This window comes from Geotrypetes seraphini, chromosome 9 (genome assembly GCF_902459505.1).
Source record: "Geotrypetes seraphini chromosome 9, aGeoSer1.1, whole genome shotgun sequence".
NCBI classification, from domain to species: Eukaryota; Metazoa; Chordata; class Amphibia; order Gymnophiona; family Dermophiidae; genus Geotrypetes; species Geotrypetes seraphini.
Window position 1 is genome coordinate 93,444,035 of NC_047092.1, and position 19,140 is coordinate 93,463,174.

At 43.2% G+C, this 19,140-nt stretch overlaps 1 protein-coding gene across 1 annotated transcript in view; it reads left to right on the plus strand.

The window, feature by feature from the left end:
* STAG1 (stromal antigen 1) overlaps positions 1–19,140 on the plus strand; it is a 2,074,316-nt gene that overhangs the window by 1,291,749 nt on the left and 763,427 nt on the right. The window contains 1 exon segment of the mRNA XM_033958034.1: positions 13,616–13,686. Coding sequence (XP_033813925.1) covers positions 13,616–13,686 — 71 coding nt within the window.

Genomic DNA, 19,140 nt, shown 5'->3' on the forward strand with positions numbered 1-19,140 from the left:
CTCGATACAATGGCATGATGACTTCCCGTGTTCTGGTTGCTATGCCCTTCTTTATGATGCCCAGCATCCTGTTGGCTTTTTTCGAGGCTGCTGCGCACTGTGCAGATGGCTTCAGTGATGCATCCACCATCACACCCAAGTCTCTCTCGAGTCTGGTGTCTCCCAACAATACCCCCCCTAATTTGTAACTGAACAACGGGTTCTTTTTCCCTATATGCATGACCTTGCATTTGTCCACGTTGAAGCGCATTTGCCATTTGTTTGCCCAGTCTTCCAGCTTGTCTAGGTCCCTTTGTAGGTCCTCACACTCCTCCCTGGTCCTAACTCTGCCGCACAGTTTGGTATCATCTGCGAATTTTATAACCTCACACTTTGCCTCCTTTTCCAGGTCATTGATGAATATGTTGAAGAGTAAAGGCCCCAGCACCGATCCCTGTGGCACACCGCTCGTGACTCCCCGCCAGTCAGAATACTGACCCTTTACTCCAACCCTCTGCTGTCTGCCCGACAGCCAGTGCTTGATCCATCTGTGCACATCCCCTCCCACCCCGTGGTTCCACAGCTTCTTAAGTAGCCTTTTATGTGGCACCTTGTCAAAAGCCTTTTGAAAGTCGAGGTAAATGATGTCTATGGGCTCCCCATTGTCCACCCGACTGCTTATCCCCTCAAAGAAGTACAGAAGGTTCGTTAGGCACGACCTTCCTTTACAGAATCCGTGCTGGCTTGTTCTTAGTAGGCCATTCCTCTCGATGTGCTCGCAAATGCCGTCCTTGATCATAGCTTCCACCATCTTCCCTATAATTGAAGTCAGGCTCACCGGCCTGTAGTTCCCGGGGTCACCCCTCGATCCCTTCTTGAAGATGGGTGTGACATTTGCCAATTTCCAGTCCTCTGGCACCTCACCAGTTTTCAAGGATAGGTTACAAACATGTTGGATTGTGTCCGCTATTTCCTGTCTTAGTTCCTTCAGAACCCTTGGGTGGATCCCGTCCGGGCCCGGTGATTTGCCGCATTTTAATCTGTCTATCTGTTGGAGGACATCCTCCCTACTTACCTCTATGTGCTCTAATTTTTCAGTCTGTTCCCCACTCATGAGCTCCTCTGAGTCCGGTATATTAGATGTGTCTTCGCTCGTGAAAACCGACGAGAAGAACGTGTTCAACCTCTCAGCTACCTCTTTATCCTCCTTAATCACTCCCTTCCTATCCCCATTGTCCAACGGCCCCACCTCCTCTCTCGCTGGTCGCTTCCCCTTAATGTAACTGAAGAATGCCTTGAAGTCTTTCGCCTCCTTGGCCAGCCCCTCTTCGTATTTCCCTTTTGCTTTTCTAACCTCCCGGTGGCATTCCTTTTGGCATTTCCTGTGCGCCTGGTGATTTTCCTCTGTTGGGTCCTTTTTCCATCTCCGGAAAGATACTTTTTTGTCCTTTATCGCCCTCTTTACTTCTATTGACATCCAAACCGGGTCCTTTGATCGTTTGTTCTTGCAGCCTTTCCTGAAATTGGGTACGTACATTCTCTGTGCTTCCTGCAGGGTGTTCCTGAATAGGGTCCAGGCGCTTCCCACAGTCTCCATCCTAAAGATGTTTCTGAGCTTCCTCCCCACCATTTCCCTCATAGCAACGTAGTTCCCTTTCTTGAAGTTCAGCGCAGTTGTTGCGGTCCTCCTAACTATGGGTGTCCCTCTTTCTAATGTGAATCTGATCGTGTTGTGATCACTGTTGCCTAGTGGTCCTCCCACTTCTACCCCTCTTGCAGGCCCCCCTAATCCGTTTAGGATGAGGTCAAGAGTAGTACCCCCTCGGGTCGGTTCTTTGACTAGTTGCTCCATGAAGCAGTCCTTCACAGCTTCTACAAATCCTGTCTCCCTAGTGCAGTTGGAGTGACCCGTACTCCAGTCTATCCCTGGGTAGTTGAAGTCCCCCATCACTGTTACACTTCCAGTCCTGCATTCCTGTCTCAATTCTGATTCCAAGTCGTGTCCGACTCCCTCTGGTGTACCAGGTGGTCGATAGTACAGCCCCAGTTTTATGCCTGCACCCTTGTTTCCCGGTAATTTGACCCACAGCGATTCCAGCCCCTCTGCCTTTGTTGCCATATCCATCCCGACCGAGTGGATAGAGTCCTTTATATATAGTGCTATGCCTCCCCCCTTTTTGTGGGTCCTGTCCTTCCTATATAGCTTGAACCCCGGCAGCGCTACATCCCATTGATTTTCCACTGTCCACCAGGTTTCTACAATTCCAATTATATCTAGGTCCTCTCCTTTGGCGACGACTTCTAGTTCACCCATCTTGGCCGTGAGGCTTCTTGCATTTGCGTATAAGCACCGCAGGTCCCGTCGTTTTTCTTCCACCTCTGCATTTACCTGGCCCACTTGCCCTTGGGTTTCTGGCAGTTTTCCCGCTCTCTGTGTTTCTGCTTTACCCTCAGCCTTTACCCTCTTAGCTTTCAGCTTCCCCACATTCCTGCCACCCCACTTACCCGCTTTTCCTCTGGGATTTCCAGCCCTACCGGCCCCCTCCTGGGCTGTCATCCCTTGAGCCTCTGTATGATCCCCCTTGCCTTGTGGTACCTCTATATTACCCTCGGCTTTCGCCCTTATGCCACCCAGTCCCCCTGTGTCCCCATGCCCCTTAGTCTTCTCCCAGCAAGCTCCCTTTACCTGATGTTTCCAATGCTCAATATGACTTCCTTTTTTAAGGTTTGACACTTGTGCCAGAATATTTTTACTTAATTTAAGAAGCACCCAATGCTGGAAGGGAATAATTAGATATTTGCCCTCTTTCAAATGGTATAGAGCAGGGATCTCAAAGTCCCTCCTTGAGGGCCGCAATCCAGTTAGGTTTTCAGGATTTCCCCAATGAATATGCATTGAAAGCAGTGAATGCACATAGATCTCATGCATATTCATTGGGGAAATCCTGAAAACCCGACTGGATTGCAGCCCTCAAGGAGAGACTTTGAGACCCCTGGTATAGAGGTTTAAAAAGGGAAAGGCGTTAATGAAGTCATTAGGTTCAATTTAGCCATTTATTTCTGCATGAATTTAAACAACTAAAAAAGATAAATATAGCTTATCCAGTCATACAAGAATGGCTCTACAGCAGGAGTGCCCACACTTTTTGGGCTTGCGAGCTACTTTTAAAATAACCAAGTCAAAATGATCTACCAACAATAAAATTTAAAAAAACACAAAGCACACTGTACGCAGAGAAAATGTTAATTATCATTTATAATCTGCGAGTTTTCAAAGAGGTCAAGGCAGATGACTTTATGCAATGTCACCTCAGGAACAACTGTACAAATATAAACAAATATACCCCCTCCCTTTTTACTAAAACCACAATAGCGATTTTTAGCGCAGGGAAATGTGTTGAATGCCCTGCACTGCTCTCGATGCTCATAGGCTCCCTGCGCTAAAAACCACTATTGCGGTTTAGTATAAGTGGGCCATAGTGCAAAATATAGACAGCAGATATAAATTCTCAAAATGGACACATTTTGATCACTAAATTGAAAATAAAATCATTTTTCCTACCTTTTTGTCTGGTGATTTCATGAGTCTCTGGTTGCACTTCCTTCTTCTGACTGTAAATCCAATATTTATTTATTTCTGCCATTTCCCTTTTCTTTCTGTCTCTCTTTCTTTCTCTCTCCCTCCTGATTGCCTGTTTCTCTCTCCCCCTGCCCCCTCTTTATTTCTGCCTTTCTTTCTCTCTCCCCCTGTTCCCCCCCCAAGCCATCACGCCGATTTATCCACTTCCCCCATTCTTTCCCTACCCCCTAAGCCACCATGCCAATTTCTCCCTGCTGCTTCCCTGAGCTAGGCCAGGCATGTACAAGTGCCGGACTCACAAGACTTTACCTCTGACGTCAATTCTAACGTCGGAGAGGAAGTTCCAGGCCAACCAGGCAACGATTGGCTGGCCCAGAACTACCTCACTGACGTCAGAATTGACGTCAGAGGTGAAGTCTTGTGAGTCTGGCGCCTGGCCTGGCTCGGGGAGGCAGGAAGAAAAAGATTGCAAAGGCAAAGCAATCGACTCACATTGCCTTTGTGATCTACTGGTTGATCGCGATTGACCATTTGGGCACCCCTGATGTTATGGTATCCTGTCCTGACCTGAGGAAAGGTGTTTAGGCCCCAAAAAACTGCCTTATTTCAATTTCCTATTTATAAACTTTAATTAATACAGGTACAGTACTACTTGATTCTACGTAAAGCAACAAAAAAAAATTTTTTTCTACCTTTTGTCGTTTCTGCTTTAATTATCTTCTCTTCAGCATTTATCCTCGCTCCCTGTCCTCTCTTTGCCCCTTCCACCCAGCCTCTGCCCTCTCTCTCTCTACCCCTTCCATCTACTGTCCACCCTCTCTCTGTCCCTTGCATTCTCTGTCCACCCTCTCTGCCCTTTCCATCCAGTGTCCGCCCTTTTTCTGTTCTATATAGCATCTTCCCTCTTTCTATGTCCCTTCAATAAACTGTATATCCTGTGCCCTTTCTCTCCTTTGTACATGATTCATTTCAGTTTCACCCCTCCCCTATGCTCTGGCATCTCTCTCTTCTCCTTTCCTTCCTTTCTTCCCACTCCACCCCATGGTCTGGCATCTCTATCTCCTTCCCTTCTCTTCCCCATGCTCTAGCATCTCCCTCCTCCCCCATATAAACTAAACTAAACTAAACCTTGGGTTTATATACCGCACCATCTCCACGAATGCGGAGCTCGGCACGGTTTACAGGAAGAAAGATGAGAGAGGAACTACAGTGGAGAGATTAAAGAGTTAGGTGTAAAGGGGGAAGGTGAGAGGCCTAAGAGGGGGGAAGTGTTACAGTTTTGAGAATAGCCAGGTTTTTAGGTGTTTGCGGAAGAGTTGGAGGGAGCTTGAGGTTCGGAGAGGGGAGGTGAGGTTATTCCAGATCTCAGTGATTCTAAAGGGGAGGGATGACCCAAGTTTGCCTACATGGGAAATACCTTTTATGGAAGGGAAGGATAGTTTAAAAATTTGGGAGGATCTGGAGGAAGTAGGGGTTGGGGAGTTCCAGGATAGAGGGATAACGGCAGAAAGGATGCCATGTAGGATCTTGTAGGCCAGACACGCACATTTGAAGTGGATCCTGGGGATTACTGGGAGCCAATGGAGCTTAGACAGGAGTGGTGAGACGTGATCAAATTTGCTTTTCGCAAAAACAAGCTTAGCTGCGGTGTTCTGAATCTGCTGAAGTCTGTGGAGGCTTTTCTTGGTTAGGCTGAGGTAGATAGAATTGCAATAATCCAATCTGGAGAGGATGATGGATTGTACTAGGACTGCAAAGTGTTTTTGGTGAAAATAGGGTCTGACTTTCCTTAGCATGTGAAGGCTGAAGAAGCATTTCTTCACCAGGGATTGGAGATGTTCGTTGAAGGATAGAGAAGAGTCTAAGGTGACACCCAGAACTTTGCTTGAGAACTCGAGCTGTAATGGGGGGCCGGTGGACAATGGGATGGAGGAAGGTAGATGGTCTAATTTTTGGCCGAGCCAAAGGAGTTTTGTTTTGGACTCGTTTAGTTTCATATGCATTGTGAATGCCCAGGATTGGAGGTTCTTTATGCATGAGGATATGTTCGTGGAGAGGTTAGTGAGGTTCGAGTCGGTCTCAAGGAGGACGAGGATGTCATCAGCGTAAGTGTAAAGAGTTTCAAGGGGGGATAGTTGGAGTAGTTTCAGGGAGGATATGTAAATGTTAAAGAGGATTGGGGAGAGGGGTGAGCCTTGTGGGACACCACAAGTCGGGGTCCAGGAGGAGGAGGAGGTGCCGCTCATGTTAACCATGTAAGAACGGGAGCGCAAGAATTTGGAGAACCAATCAAGAACTATGGAGCTAATGCCTATCTCGGAGAGTTGGAAAATTAGAATGTTGTGGTGGACAACGTCAAAAGCTGCGGAGAGGTCAAATTGTAGAAGGACAGCAAACTTGTTACGAGAATGCAGTTGCTGAACCTTAGAGATTAGAGAGGCCAATAGGGATTCAGTGCAGAAGTTGGGTCTGAAGCCATATTGGTAAGGTAAGAGGATGGAGAATCTTTCTAAGTAGGAAGAGAGCTGGGTAGATATGATAGACTCGAGCAGTTTGGTGAGGAGAGGAATATTTGCTATTGGACGGTAGTTGGATGGTATGGAGGGGTCTAGTTCAGCTTTTTTCAGTAAAGGGGTCAATGCGATGTGTCCCATTTCAGTGGAGAATAGGCCTGATAAAAGGGCAGAATTTATGAGTTTGGTAAGAGATGTGATGGCCTGTGCAGGGATTTTCTCGAATAGGTAGGAGGGAAATGGGTCCAGGATGCAGTTGCATGATTTTAACTTGAGGCAGAGTTTAAGGGTCTGAGAATCAGATATGAGCTTGAAGACAGTCCAGGATCTGTCGGCAGGGATGGGGTTGAGAGCAGCTAGGGTGGGGTTGGGTTCGGGGGGCACCAGAGAATTGTAAGAGATTGCGGGCAGGAAGGAGCGCCTTAAGGTAGAGATCTTATCATTATGCGCTGACATCTCTCCCCCCCCCCAATGGTCTGGTAGCTCCTTTCCTTTCTCTCCCTCCCATGGTCTTGGCATCTCTTGCCTCTCCTCTCCCTTCCCTAATCTTCCATCTCCCCTCTCTCTCCCCAATTAGGTGCTGCTGCAGCAGCACTTCTCATCCCCCTCCCCAATTGGGTGCTGCTGCAGCACTTCTCTTCCCCTCCCCCTCCCCAATTGGGTGCTGCTGCTGCACTTTTCTTCCCCTCCCCAATTGGGTGCAGAAGCAGATTTTCTCTCCCCCCCCAAATTGGGTGCACCAGCTCTTCCCCCTCCCCCCCAAAAAAAATTGAGTCAGCAGCAACATTTCTCTTCTCTTCCCCCCAAAATGGGTGCAGCAGCAGAATATTTTTCTTCCCCCTCCCCTCCCCTATTCGGTGCAGCAACAGCATTTCTCTTCCCATCCTTCCCAGCTCACAAACCCGGTAGTCGCTAGGCAAGTTCATAGATCAGCGATGGAGGGAAGCTTACAACTTGCTGCTTTTACTTGCTTAGGGCCTTCCTCTTTGCCGGGTCCTGCCTACTTTCTGTTTCCGTGAAGGCAGAATCCGGCAGCGAGGAAGGCCTGAAGCAAGTAAAAGCAGTAAGTTGTAAGCTTCCCTCCAGGGCTATGTGTGCGTGCTGGCTTCCCTTCTCTCTGAAACCGGAAGTTGCGTCCCGTGGGGGGGAGGGAAGAGAAGGGAAGCCGGCATGCACACAGAGCCCCGGAGGGAAGCTTACAACTTACTGCTTTTACTTGCTTCGGGCCTTCCTCGCTGCCAGGTCATGCCTTCACAGAAACAGAAATTAGGCAGGACCCGGCAACAGGAAGGCCCGAAGCAAGTAAAAGCATGCTGGCAAAAAAAAAAGGCACGGTGAGTCAGCCCGGGAAAGAGCATCGGCGGCAGCAGCAGAAGGATTAGCTGGGCGGTCATCTAAATCAGCCGGGTGCAGCGCCCGGCTGTAAGGCCCTGGGGAGAACACTGCATAGGAATCTCAGGCAAGGTACTCGCATGGTTTAAAGGCTTCCTACAATCCAGAACCTACAGGGTGAAAACAAATAAAGAAAAATCAGAACCATGGTCCAACCCCTGCGGAGTTCCTCAGGGATCATCTCTTTCTCCTACACTATTCAATATATACATAACCTCCCTCAGCTCCTACCTAGACAATCTTGGCATAACCTCATACAGCTATGCAGATGACATCACCATTCTCCTCCCCTTCGACCACCCAGAATCTACCATGACAGGCACAATTCATAGAACTCTCGAAACAGTAGCAACATGGATGACAAATCACAAACTAAAACTTAACTCTGACAAAACAAAATTCATCCTCCTAGAAAACAGCTAAACTCCAACCTTAACAAACCTAGTAATAAAATCGATATTACTCACACTACAACTTCTTGGAGTACTGATCGACAGAGGCTGTACCATGCAACCACAAATCAACAAATTAATAAAAACATCATTCATGACTATGAGAAACCTAAGACAAATCCAAAAATTATTCGACAGAAAACAATTCCAACTACTGGTACAATCTCTTATCCTTGGACTTAGACTACTGCAATGTACTATACCTCCCTTTCTCAGCAACCATGATAAAGCAATTACAAACAATACAAAATACAGCCCTAAGACTCATCTACTCATTGAAAAAATATGATCACATCACAGAAGCATACAACGACTCACACTGGCTTCCAATATAAGCAAGAGTACACTTCAAATTCTACTGCCTACTATACAAAGCTATTAATGGAGAAAGCCCAACCTACTGGAACAACCAACTAACCCAATCCACCTCAACCAGGCACAGGAGAACCCACTCACTATTCACATACCCACCAACCAAAAATGTCAAAAGAGGAAAACTATATGACAACCTAATGGCCACCAAAGCAGCTAAACTAGATGGACAAATCACTAATCCACGACCACAGACTACAAAACCTTCAAAAAAGAAACTAAAACCCTACTCTTCAAAAAACACATGAAACCTGTTTAACACGACCAGTTCCTTCCCTATCTCCACCTACCACACACCCCACCCTTATCTAAACTAAAATGTTTCTAATTACCCAACATGTTGCTCCTTAAGCTCTTGACAAGTCTTATGTAATGCTTGCGACAATTCTTATGCAATGTTACAATTCTTGTAACCTCCTTAAGTTCTCGACAATTCCTATATAATTCTTAAGTTCTCAACAATTCTTATGTAATTCTTAAGTTCTCGACAATTCTTATATAATGCTTGCGACAATTCTTATGCAATGTTACAATTCTTGTAACCTCCTTAAGTTCTCAACAATTCCTATATAATTCTTAAGTTCTCGACAATTCTTATGTAATGCTTGCGACAATTCTTATGCAATGTTACAATTCTTGTAACCTCCTTAAGTTCTCAACAATTCCTATATAATTCTTAAGTTCTCGACAATTCTTATGTAATGCTTACGACAATTCTTATATAATGTTACAATTCTTGTAACCTGACAACTCTTGTGTAATCTGCCTTGAACCGCAAGGTAATGGCGGAATAGAAATCACTAATGTAATGTAATGTAATTATGTCTGTATATATAATTTGAAAAAACCAATCCCAATAAACAAACCCCCCCTGGATGTGCAACTGATAACCAGAAATAAGGGAATAATTAACTATTCAAGTAGAATCAATTAAATTAGTCAGTGGGCCCTATGTCAGATTGAACCACTTATTATTGCCTTTTTGATCCGAAAATGTCTTCTCATATTGGTAACATAAGCATAACGAATTCCACCAGAAGGTGAAATTCAGTCGGTCATAAGTTTTCCAGTTTTTTGTAATTATTTGGATGGCTACCCCAGTCACTATGCCCAATAACCTGTTTTTATGCCTGTCCATTGGAGACTTAGGAAATAACAGCATCCCACATAACACCACTTCATATGGTAACGGAACCATTGTCTCCAGAATCAGATTAATATGTCCTCAAATAGATCTCTAAAAGTTAAGTATCAAAGGACAATAAATGATCCAGTGTTCCTATATCCAGATGACAGTGCCAGCATCTAATAGATTTTGAACTATCTAATTTCTGTAAATGAACAGGGGTCCAAAAACTTCTATGCAACAAAAAAAACAAGTTTGTCTCATAGATGCCAATACTGTACACTTCATCCTCCAAGACCAAATCCGTGGCCATTGAGATGCAGATCTGCTTAATCTCAATGCTCCAAATATCTCTCAAACTTGTTTTTGGTTTCTTATTCATATAACCAGATAGTAATTTATACTACTGGGTGGCCTGATGCCCTAGGAAGTCTGTCTGGAAGCATAGGACAGGCAAGCAATACTGATTTTTTAGATTTTGCCAATCAGGGAACCCCTTCTGAATAGATTGATTCAACTGCAACCATTTATAAATTTGAGATTTTGAAATACCGAATAATTGTTGAAGTTGTGAAAAATCAAGCATTTTCCCATTAGATATCACATCATCTAGCGCAGTATTCTTCAACCTTTTTACACCTATGGACCGGCAGAAAAAAAAAATTATTTTGTGGACCGGCAAACTACTAGGACTGAAATTTAAAAACCCCGTTTCCGCGAGCTCGGTCCTCGCAAACCATCTGATCCTATCCGCACAAGCCTCAGTTATGATTTTATACTGAATGTATTTTATTAAAATATAAAAAGAAACAATATTCTGTACAATTGTCATTTTATAAATACAAATAATACAGAGCAAGGATCAACAAAACCCCTGTCTCCCCTCCCCTTCACATATATCCCTTCTACTATCAAGAAAACTGAATAAGCCAAATTATTACAGAATGCTACACAGAAATATCATGCTAACAGAATACCGCAGTCACACATAGCAGGAATAGGGTTAGGGGAGTGCAACTAGGGCAACTTTCCCCCTGTTCAGAGAGAAACCTAAGCCACTGCCTGGACTTTGCAGTCCCCAGTTATGTCTAACACCAGCTCTAGCAGGATATATATTTCAAATCTGATATATTCTAATCACAAAATAGAAATAAAATTATTTGTTTCTACCTTTTTGTTGTCTCTGGTTTCTGCTTTCATCTTCTTTTCACTCTCTTCCTTCCAGTGTCTGCCCTCTCTGTCTCTTCATTCCAGCATCTGCCCCTTCCATCTACTGTCTGACCTCTCCCCCCTTCCATATTGTATTTGTCTTCTTTCTATGCCCCTCTCCCCTTTCCATCCAGCCTATGCCCCCTCTTTCCTTTTTACATGATTCATTCCAGCTTCACTGCTCTCTTCATTTTTATCTCTCCTACACCAGATCTAGCATCTTTGTCCCTCTCAATTTCTCTGCTGATCCCCCTTCCCATCTCATTCCTGCTATTCCCCTTCCCCTCCTCTAATCTCCCTGCCAGCTGTTTCCTTCCTTTTTTCTTCTCCTTCCCCTCCTCTCCCTGTCCAGCAGTAACTCTCTTCCCTTTCCCTCCTCCCCTCCCAACAGCATCTCTCCTTATCCCTCTCCAGGTCTAGTAGCAGCTGTCCCATTTTCCCCTTGCCCAGCAGCTTTCCAGACTCCTTTCCCTCCTTCTCTCCCAGCAGCATCTCTCCTTCTCCCTCTCCAGGTCCAGTAGCAGCTGTTCCTTTTTTTTTCACCATGCCTAGCAGCTTTCTCCCCTCCCAGCAACTCTCCTTATTTGCCAACGCTGCGATTCAGTAAGGCAGCCTTGGGTCCTTTGTTGGGTCCCCCCGCCTCTGAGGAAAGCGGAAGTTGCATCATTAGAGGCGGCCCGACTCAGCAAAAGCTCCAAGGCTTCCTTCCTGAATCGCTGCGCTTGTAAGTAAGGAGAGCCGCTGGGAGGGGAGAAAGCACGGCTGTCGGAGGCTCCCCGTTATCTTTCTGGACCAGCGCGAACTACAGCTTCTTGATCTTGCCGGTCCTGCGCGGACCAGCAGGAAATTAAAGATGTTGATCTCGCCAGTCCTGTGTGGACCGGCAGGAATTTTCTGCAGACTGACACCAGTCCACGGACCGGCGGTTGAAGAACTGTGATCTAGCGTACGTATACCTGCCTGCAACCAATGCTTCCAGAGGATCTTAGACTCGCCAATTTGAATCTTGGAGTTCAACCATAATGATTGACACGTGGACTTTTCTACTGGAATATCTATTAAGTTGTTAATAAATTTTAAAGTGCTCCATGTGGCAAATAAGATACTATTGTCCTTATAAATTCTGGGTAATTTGATACTCACCATATGACATAATCTTAATGGGGACATAAGTTGACATTCTAGAAATAACCAATTGGGGAGATGTTCCATAAGCTCAGGAAGGATCCATTACATAACCTGACGCAGTATATAGGCCTGATGGTACCTATAAAAATTTGGGAAATTTACCCACCCACCGCAATTGGTTTTTGTAAAGATCCTAAAGCTATTCTAGCAGTTTTACCCAGCCAAATAAATTTAGTGAGAATTCTATTTAATTTTTTTTATAAAAGAACCCCTGAAAATAAACTGGCAGCATACCCATTTGGTAGCAAATTACAGGCAAAATCATCATCTTAACCGTTTGGACTCTCCCCCACCAAGAAAGATGTAAGGGGTTCCATTGCTCACACATTTCTGTGACCTTCAGCAATAAAGATTTTTCATTTACCCTCATTGTATCTTCCAGCGTTGTTTGAATCCAAATACCTAAATATTTTATACCCTCTTCCTTCCAAAGGAAAGGGAATGAATCAAATAATCCTGTACATTTAGCGGAAGAACCCCTGATTTACTCCAATTTATTTAATATCCAGATAATTTTCCAAATCGGTCAATCAGATCTAGTAAATGTGGAATGGTGGTACTCTTATTCAATCTCTAAGGTGGGAGGAGCATGTGCTCAAAAAATATTTGTTTTCTCCAACTCGCAGATTACAGGAAGGGATTGACCATTAGTCAAACTGTTCTGGTCAATATGTGTAATGTAGTTCTCTTGCACTGTTTGGTGGGGTTTGCTCCTAAGCTTGAGTCATCCATTTGTTTGGATGATTCATTCCTGCTTGTCTGTGGAAAAAGCATTGTTCCTTACCTGTAACAATTGTTTTATATACTTCTAGTAGGATTGATCAGTCCCTCTCATGTCCTCGAGTTCTGTGCTGCTCTTTGAGCTATGAAATTAACTAAGGAGCTGAAAAGACCATTTTGCGTGGGAAAAGCCTTGTAGTATGCTCAGAAATTTACATTCTGAGTTTTGGGGAAGATGTTTACATCTAAGAATATCTGCTGACATAGGACCCACTTGTTTGCCTGACTCAATCTTATTTGTTGATGGAAAATACCAGGTCAATGTCAACAATATCTTTTCTATACAGTAAAACTTTGGTTTGTGAGCATAATTCATTCTGAAAACATGCTTGTAATCCAAAACACTCATATCAAAGCAAATTTCCCCATAAGAAATAATGGAAACTCAGACGATTCATTCCATAACCTAAAAACTTTAATACAAAATACTAAACTTACTTGTATTGCAAGATCTCGCTCATTTAGAACAGTCACTACACTACTTCAGCATCAGAGAGAGAAGAACCATCGGCTCAGTTGTGATGTGTGTATACTGTATATACTTGTATTGCAAGATATTGCTTTCATATTAAGTTAAAATTTAATAAAACAATTTGCTTGTGTTGCAGAACACTTGCAAACCAAGTTACTTGCAATCCAAGGTTTTACTGTATTTTGAAACACCTTGGTTGCATACTGACAAACTATTATAGGGACTTGTCTTTCTCAGAAACTATAATATTTGACAAATACTTTTCTCCAAAATAAAGCAATACAGTTTAAGAGACAGATACCCATTTTACTGAATGCATGTTACCATTATTAAAAAGACACCAATACCTAGCAATTCCCTTCTTACTATCCCTGCTGTATTTCTTATGATTCCAATTAGTCCAAATAGGAAATAACTAATTTGAGAAAGAAGCTTGTCATTTATACAGAAAGGTGCTAAACTCTGGAAATTAGACATTACCCAGATTATAATCTTGTTCCTGTCAGCAGGCAGAATGTTTAATGTGATCTGATTTTTTTCTTTCTTTTCTAGGGTGAAGAAGCAGATGACGATGATATATACAATGTGCTTTCAACACTCAAGAGACTAACTTGCTTTCATAAGTATGTCTTGTTTATCAGAGCCAAGTAATTTGGCATAGCTACATGAAACATACTGAAAATCTTGTGTACTTTATAATTATGAAGTCCCATTTGCTTAGAATATTGAGATATATTCACAGTTTCCACCAGTATTTTACAAATGGCTCTGCTATGCATGCAGCTTTTTGTAAAATAGATATGAAGATGCTGGGAAATATATTTTATGAAATATCCTACCCGAAAACTCCCATACAAAGTTGCACCTGCTCAGAAGCAGGAGTAACTATGTTACTTTACCTGCTGTTAGAAATTGACGCATATGCATATATTTTACAGAATGTACACACAAACACATAAGAACTACCAAACTGGTTCAGAACAGGGTCTGTAAAGCTCAATTTATATTCCCAACAATGTCTAATCCATATCACAAGTTCCCAGCAAGATCCCAGAGAATATTTATTTATTTTACTTATAAATCTAGGTGGCAAACTCAGTCACTACAAACATGCATAAACCAGACAAAGATAATATTGTCTTAAACTAAAATCAGTCACTGCCAAATACCATGTATAAGGCACTGTTTTCCAAGTTACAGTATGTGTAGACTTTCTGAAAGAAAGAAATAACCCTTAAATTGCTTTATCCCGGGACAAGCAGGCAGCATATTCTCACATGTGGGTGATGTCATCCACGGAGCCCTGGTACGGACACTTTAAAAGTGCATTGCCACTTATACAAATTTAGAAAGTTTGTGATCGCCCGCACTGCACATGTGCGAGTGTCTTCCCGCCAACATAGGTGCATGTCTCCTCAGTTCCATTTTTTTAACCGCGGAGCAATTAAGTCATGTTTCCTAACGGTCTTCATTTTTTGTTGTTTGCCTTCCCACTCTTGCGTTCTTTTTCTACCTTTTTCTTTCTTCTTCTCTTTGAAGAAATAATTAAAAACTAAACAGTAGTTTATTTTTTTTCTTTTTAAGCCAACCGCGGGGTTTTTCCCGGCGGGGCCCTTACCCGTGTCTCAGCCATCAGGTTCAATTTGGCTGAGGTGGTGCTCCTGTTGATGTCATGCCAACTGACAGGTTTTAAAAAGTGTGCTCAGTGTTCTTACACTATTTTTTAAACAGACCCTCATAGTTGGTACTTCCAGTGTTTGGGTCCTTAACACCATGTTCAATTGTGTGTGCATTGCTCTTCACTTCAAAAGGGTACCATCAAGAATCGTATTCTTCAATAAAACTCTTCGGAGTCAGCATTAAAGGAGATGCGTTGACAACACTGTCTACTTTGAAGCCCCCGGCATCAAAGTCAGCAACACTACCAGAGGCACCAGCATTGACTCCATTGGGTAAGCCGGCTAAGAAGTGACCATCTTCCCAGTCAGGGTCATAGGTCTTGAAGGCATCGAGTCAATTCATGCCGACCAAGTGTAAATCACTGCAGCGACTGATTGCATTTTTGAGGGGTGCTTCATCATCGGAGTCATCCTCTCTGGATTGTATTACAGCATCTGGTACCGGCAACAAAGCCTCACGTACTAATGCTTACTTTGAGGCAGAAGCTAAACACTTTGCTTCAAGAGGAACTCGGGGACCAGTTTCAGCTTCTTCTTCTGACACTAAACTCTCCAGTACCGGCCCAGTCTGAGCCTAACACTGCCAGATCCTCCAGTGCCGTCTGCTCCATCGGTACATTCCAAGGAGTCTTGATGTCGATCCAGTCCTGTCACTCCTGCATTGAAGTATCACTCATCCAAGCAATGGTCCCCGTCTACTCAATGTCATTCGTCATCTTCCAGACAGTCTGCAGGAGTTCGATTAAGTCAGGGAAGGTGTCCCGTCAATGCAAACATTCGGAGACTCTGATACCGGACTGGCATCAGTTGAAGCACAGTTCTTCTCTTCTGTGGGACTCTGATCTACAGGACGACTCCAATCCTGATCCATCACCTTCCACCACCGATGCTGATGATTCTCCTGCATCAAAATCTCTGAAACATTCTCCAGCTAGAGCTTCTTCTCCCACTGAAGCTTTCCTTTACTCAATTTATTTGACAAATGGGAAAGGATTTTTCAGTGAAACTGGAGGCTGATTCCAAATACAGTGAGGAGTTTCTGGAAACTTTGGATTATGATCAGCCACCTAAGGACTTGCTTAAGCTTTGTTTTCTTGGGATTCTGAGAGAGACTCTTTACAAAAATTGGGAATCACCTCTCTCAGTACCGATGGCACCCAAAATGTTGGATTCTCTGTATAAGATAATTTCTCTCCTTGGATTTGACAAACCTCAGCTTCCTCATCAGTCCCTGGTAGTGGAGTCTACTTAGAAAAATTCTACTCATTCAAAAGTTTATGTGTCGGTTCCTCCTGATAGGGAGGGCCATACTATGGACAGATTTGGTCGACAGCTCTACCAGAATTCCATGTTGGCTAATAGAACTGTCAACTACAATTTCCATTTCTCATGCTACTTCAAACATCTCATTAAGCAGTTTCCTGCATATCACAAATATTCCTTCTCGTAAGATGAAAGGTTTTCAACATCTCATGAGAACTTCATTCAGTTAAGGAAGTATCTAGTTCATCAGCTTATGACATCTTCAAACTCACATCCAGGGCCTCTTCTATGTCTGTGGCCATGAGGAGGCTGGCATGGCTTAGAGTCTCAGACATGGACATTAACCTGCAGGACAGACTAGCTAACGTCCCTTGCTTAGGGGATGAACTTTTGGTGGACTCAACAGATACTGCAACCCAAAAACTCATGGCTCATGAAACTCGATGGGACGTCTCAGTTAAACCTTAGTCTAAACCAGTGGTTCCCAAACCTGTCCTGGGGGACCCCCAGCCAGTCAGGTTTTCAAGATATCCCTAATGAATATGCATGAGAGAGATTTGCATATAATGGAAGTGACAGGTATGCAAATCTCTCTCATGCATATTCATTAGGAATATCTTGAAAACCTGACTGGCTGGGTGTCCCCAAGGACAGGTTTGGGAACCGCTGGTTTAAACCCTCATCATGAAGACCTTTCAGACTTGCTTCGTCTTAGAGGCGTTTTTAAGCCAAAGCCTCTGCCCCAGTAAGGCCTCAGCAGAAACAATAAAAGCAGCAGCGTTCTCCCAAGACCCAACCTGCTGCTCATGCCAAGTCAATTTAGTCTTTTTGACCTGTTGCTCGAGAGCATAGTTACAATCCCTCTCCTTCAGCATCTACCTCAGCCAATCAGGGGTCGCCTTCAGATCTATTTCAGTCTTTGGGAGCTCATCATCTCCGATCTCTGGGTTCTACAAATCATTCAGGAAGGTTACTCTCTGCATTTCATCACCATCCCTCCAGATCATCATCTAAGAGAGTTTGCTTTGAACCCTCACCAATCCTCACTTCTTCTTCAGGAGGTTCATTCTCTTCTTCTCAATGCTATCAAATAAGTTTCTGTAGATCAACAAAACCAAGGGTTTTACTCCCACTGTTTTCTAGTAGCGAAGAATATGGGAGGTCTCTGACCGATTTTAGATCTCAGAGCCCTCAACAAGTTTTTGGTCAAAGAGAAGTTTTGCATGCTATCTATAGCCACTTTACAGTGGGGAGCAAAGGTTTGTGAACACCCGGTTAGAAGCTATAGATCTATCAAGTGTGATAAGGAAACTAATGCTATAATGGTCTATTTTACTTCCCAGTTTTCTTCAGTAAATGTTTGCTTACTTGAAAGCATGTTTCTGTATAAACATTATGATAGTTCAGTGTTTTTTGAAGAAATTCGGACTAAACCCATAAGGTGCACATAGGTGAGTGAATTTAAACACAGGTGAGTGAATTTATATCCTAGAAACATAGAAACATGATGGCAGATAAAGGCCAAATAGCCCATCTAGTCTGCCCATCCGCAGTAACCATTATCTTTTCCAGGCCATCTTGAATTCAGACATAGTCTCTGTTTCCACCACCTCTTCCGGGAGATTGTTCCACATATCTACCACCCTTTCTGAAAAAAAGTATTTCTTCAGATTATTCCGGAACCTATCACTTCTTAAGTTCATCTTATGCCTTCTCATTGCAGTTTCCTTTCAAATGAGAGACTCGACTCATACACATTTATATTATGTAGGTATTTAAACGTCTCTATCATATCTCCCCTCTCCTGTATTTCCTCCAAAGTATACAGATTGAGATCTTTAAGTCTGTCCCCATACACCTTATCACGAAGACCACACACTATTTTAGTAGCCTTCCTCTGGACTGACTCCATCCTTTTTATATCTTTTTGAAGGTGCGGCCTCCAGAATTGTACACAATATTTTAAATGAGGCATCAATACCTCCTTTTTCCTACTGGCCATACCTCTCCCTTTGCAACCTAGCATCCTTTTAGCTTTCGCTGTCACCTTTTCAACCTGTTTGGGCACCTTAAGATAATCACATGCAATCACACCCAAGTCCCGCTCTTCCATCTTGCACATAAGTTCTTCACCCCCCCAAACTGTACCATTCCCTCTGTTCTGGTCCAGTCTATCATATTATCCCAGCTAGATTACTGTAACGCTATTTATCTCGGCATAACAAAGACCTGCCTTCAAAGACTCCAACTGATACAAAATACCGCTTCAAAATTAATTTTTGGAAAAAGTAAATTTGACTATGTGTCTCCTTTGCTTTTAAACCTTCATTGGCTTCCAGTCTATCTCAGGATTCACTTTAAATGTGCATGTATTACTTTTAAAATTTTATTTGGTATCTTTGTCCCTTTTGTCCCTTTATTATGGAATGCTTATAGATTCTCCTATGCAAGAGGCACCCAACAATTCAAACTCTCCCTTCCTTCAGTGAAATGAATCAAAGGAGTCAAGAAATTCAGTCAATCCTTGGTTTTCAAATTTTCTCAACTATGGAATAAACTTCCTCTTATTTTAAGGGGTCCTGGTTCTTTTCAACTTTTTCATAAATCTTTAAAAACTATTGTATTTGCCAAATAATTTAGAAACTAGTCATATTAATATTTTCTGATTGTTACTTTTTAAAGTATTTTTTAAGTTACTGTTAACCGAGTCGAGCTCCTTTCTGGCTGAAGACCCGGTATACAAAGCTAAGTTTTAGTTTAGTTTAGTTTTTGCAGCCCAAATGCATGACCTTGCATTTCTTAGCATTAAATTTTAACTGTCAAATTTCAGACCATTCTTCAAGCTTCGCCAGATCTTTCTTTATGTTATTCATACCATCCAGCGTGTCTATTCTATTGCAGATCTTGATATCATCCGCAAAGAGGCAAATCTTACCGGACAGCCCTTCAACAACATCGCTTATAAAAATGTTAAAAAGAACAGGCCCAAGAACAGAACCTTGAGACACACTATTGGTAACATCCCTTTCCTCAGAGCGATCTCCATTGATCACTACCTTTTGTTGCCTTCCACTCAACCAGTTCCTGACCCAGCCCGTCACTTTGGGACCCATCCCAAGGCACTAAGTTTATTTA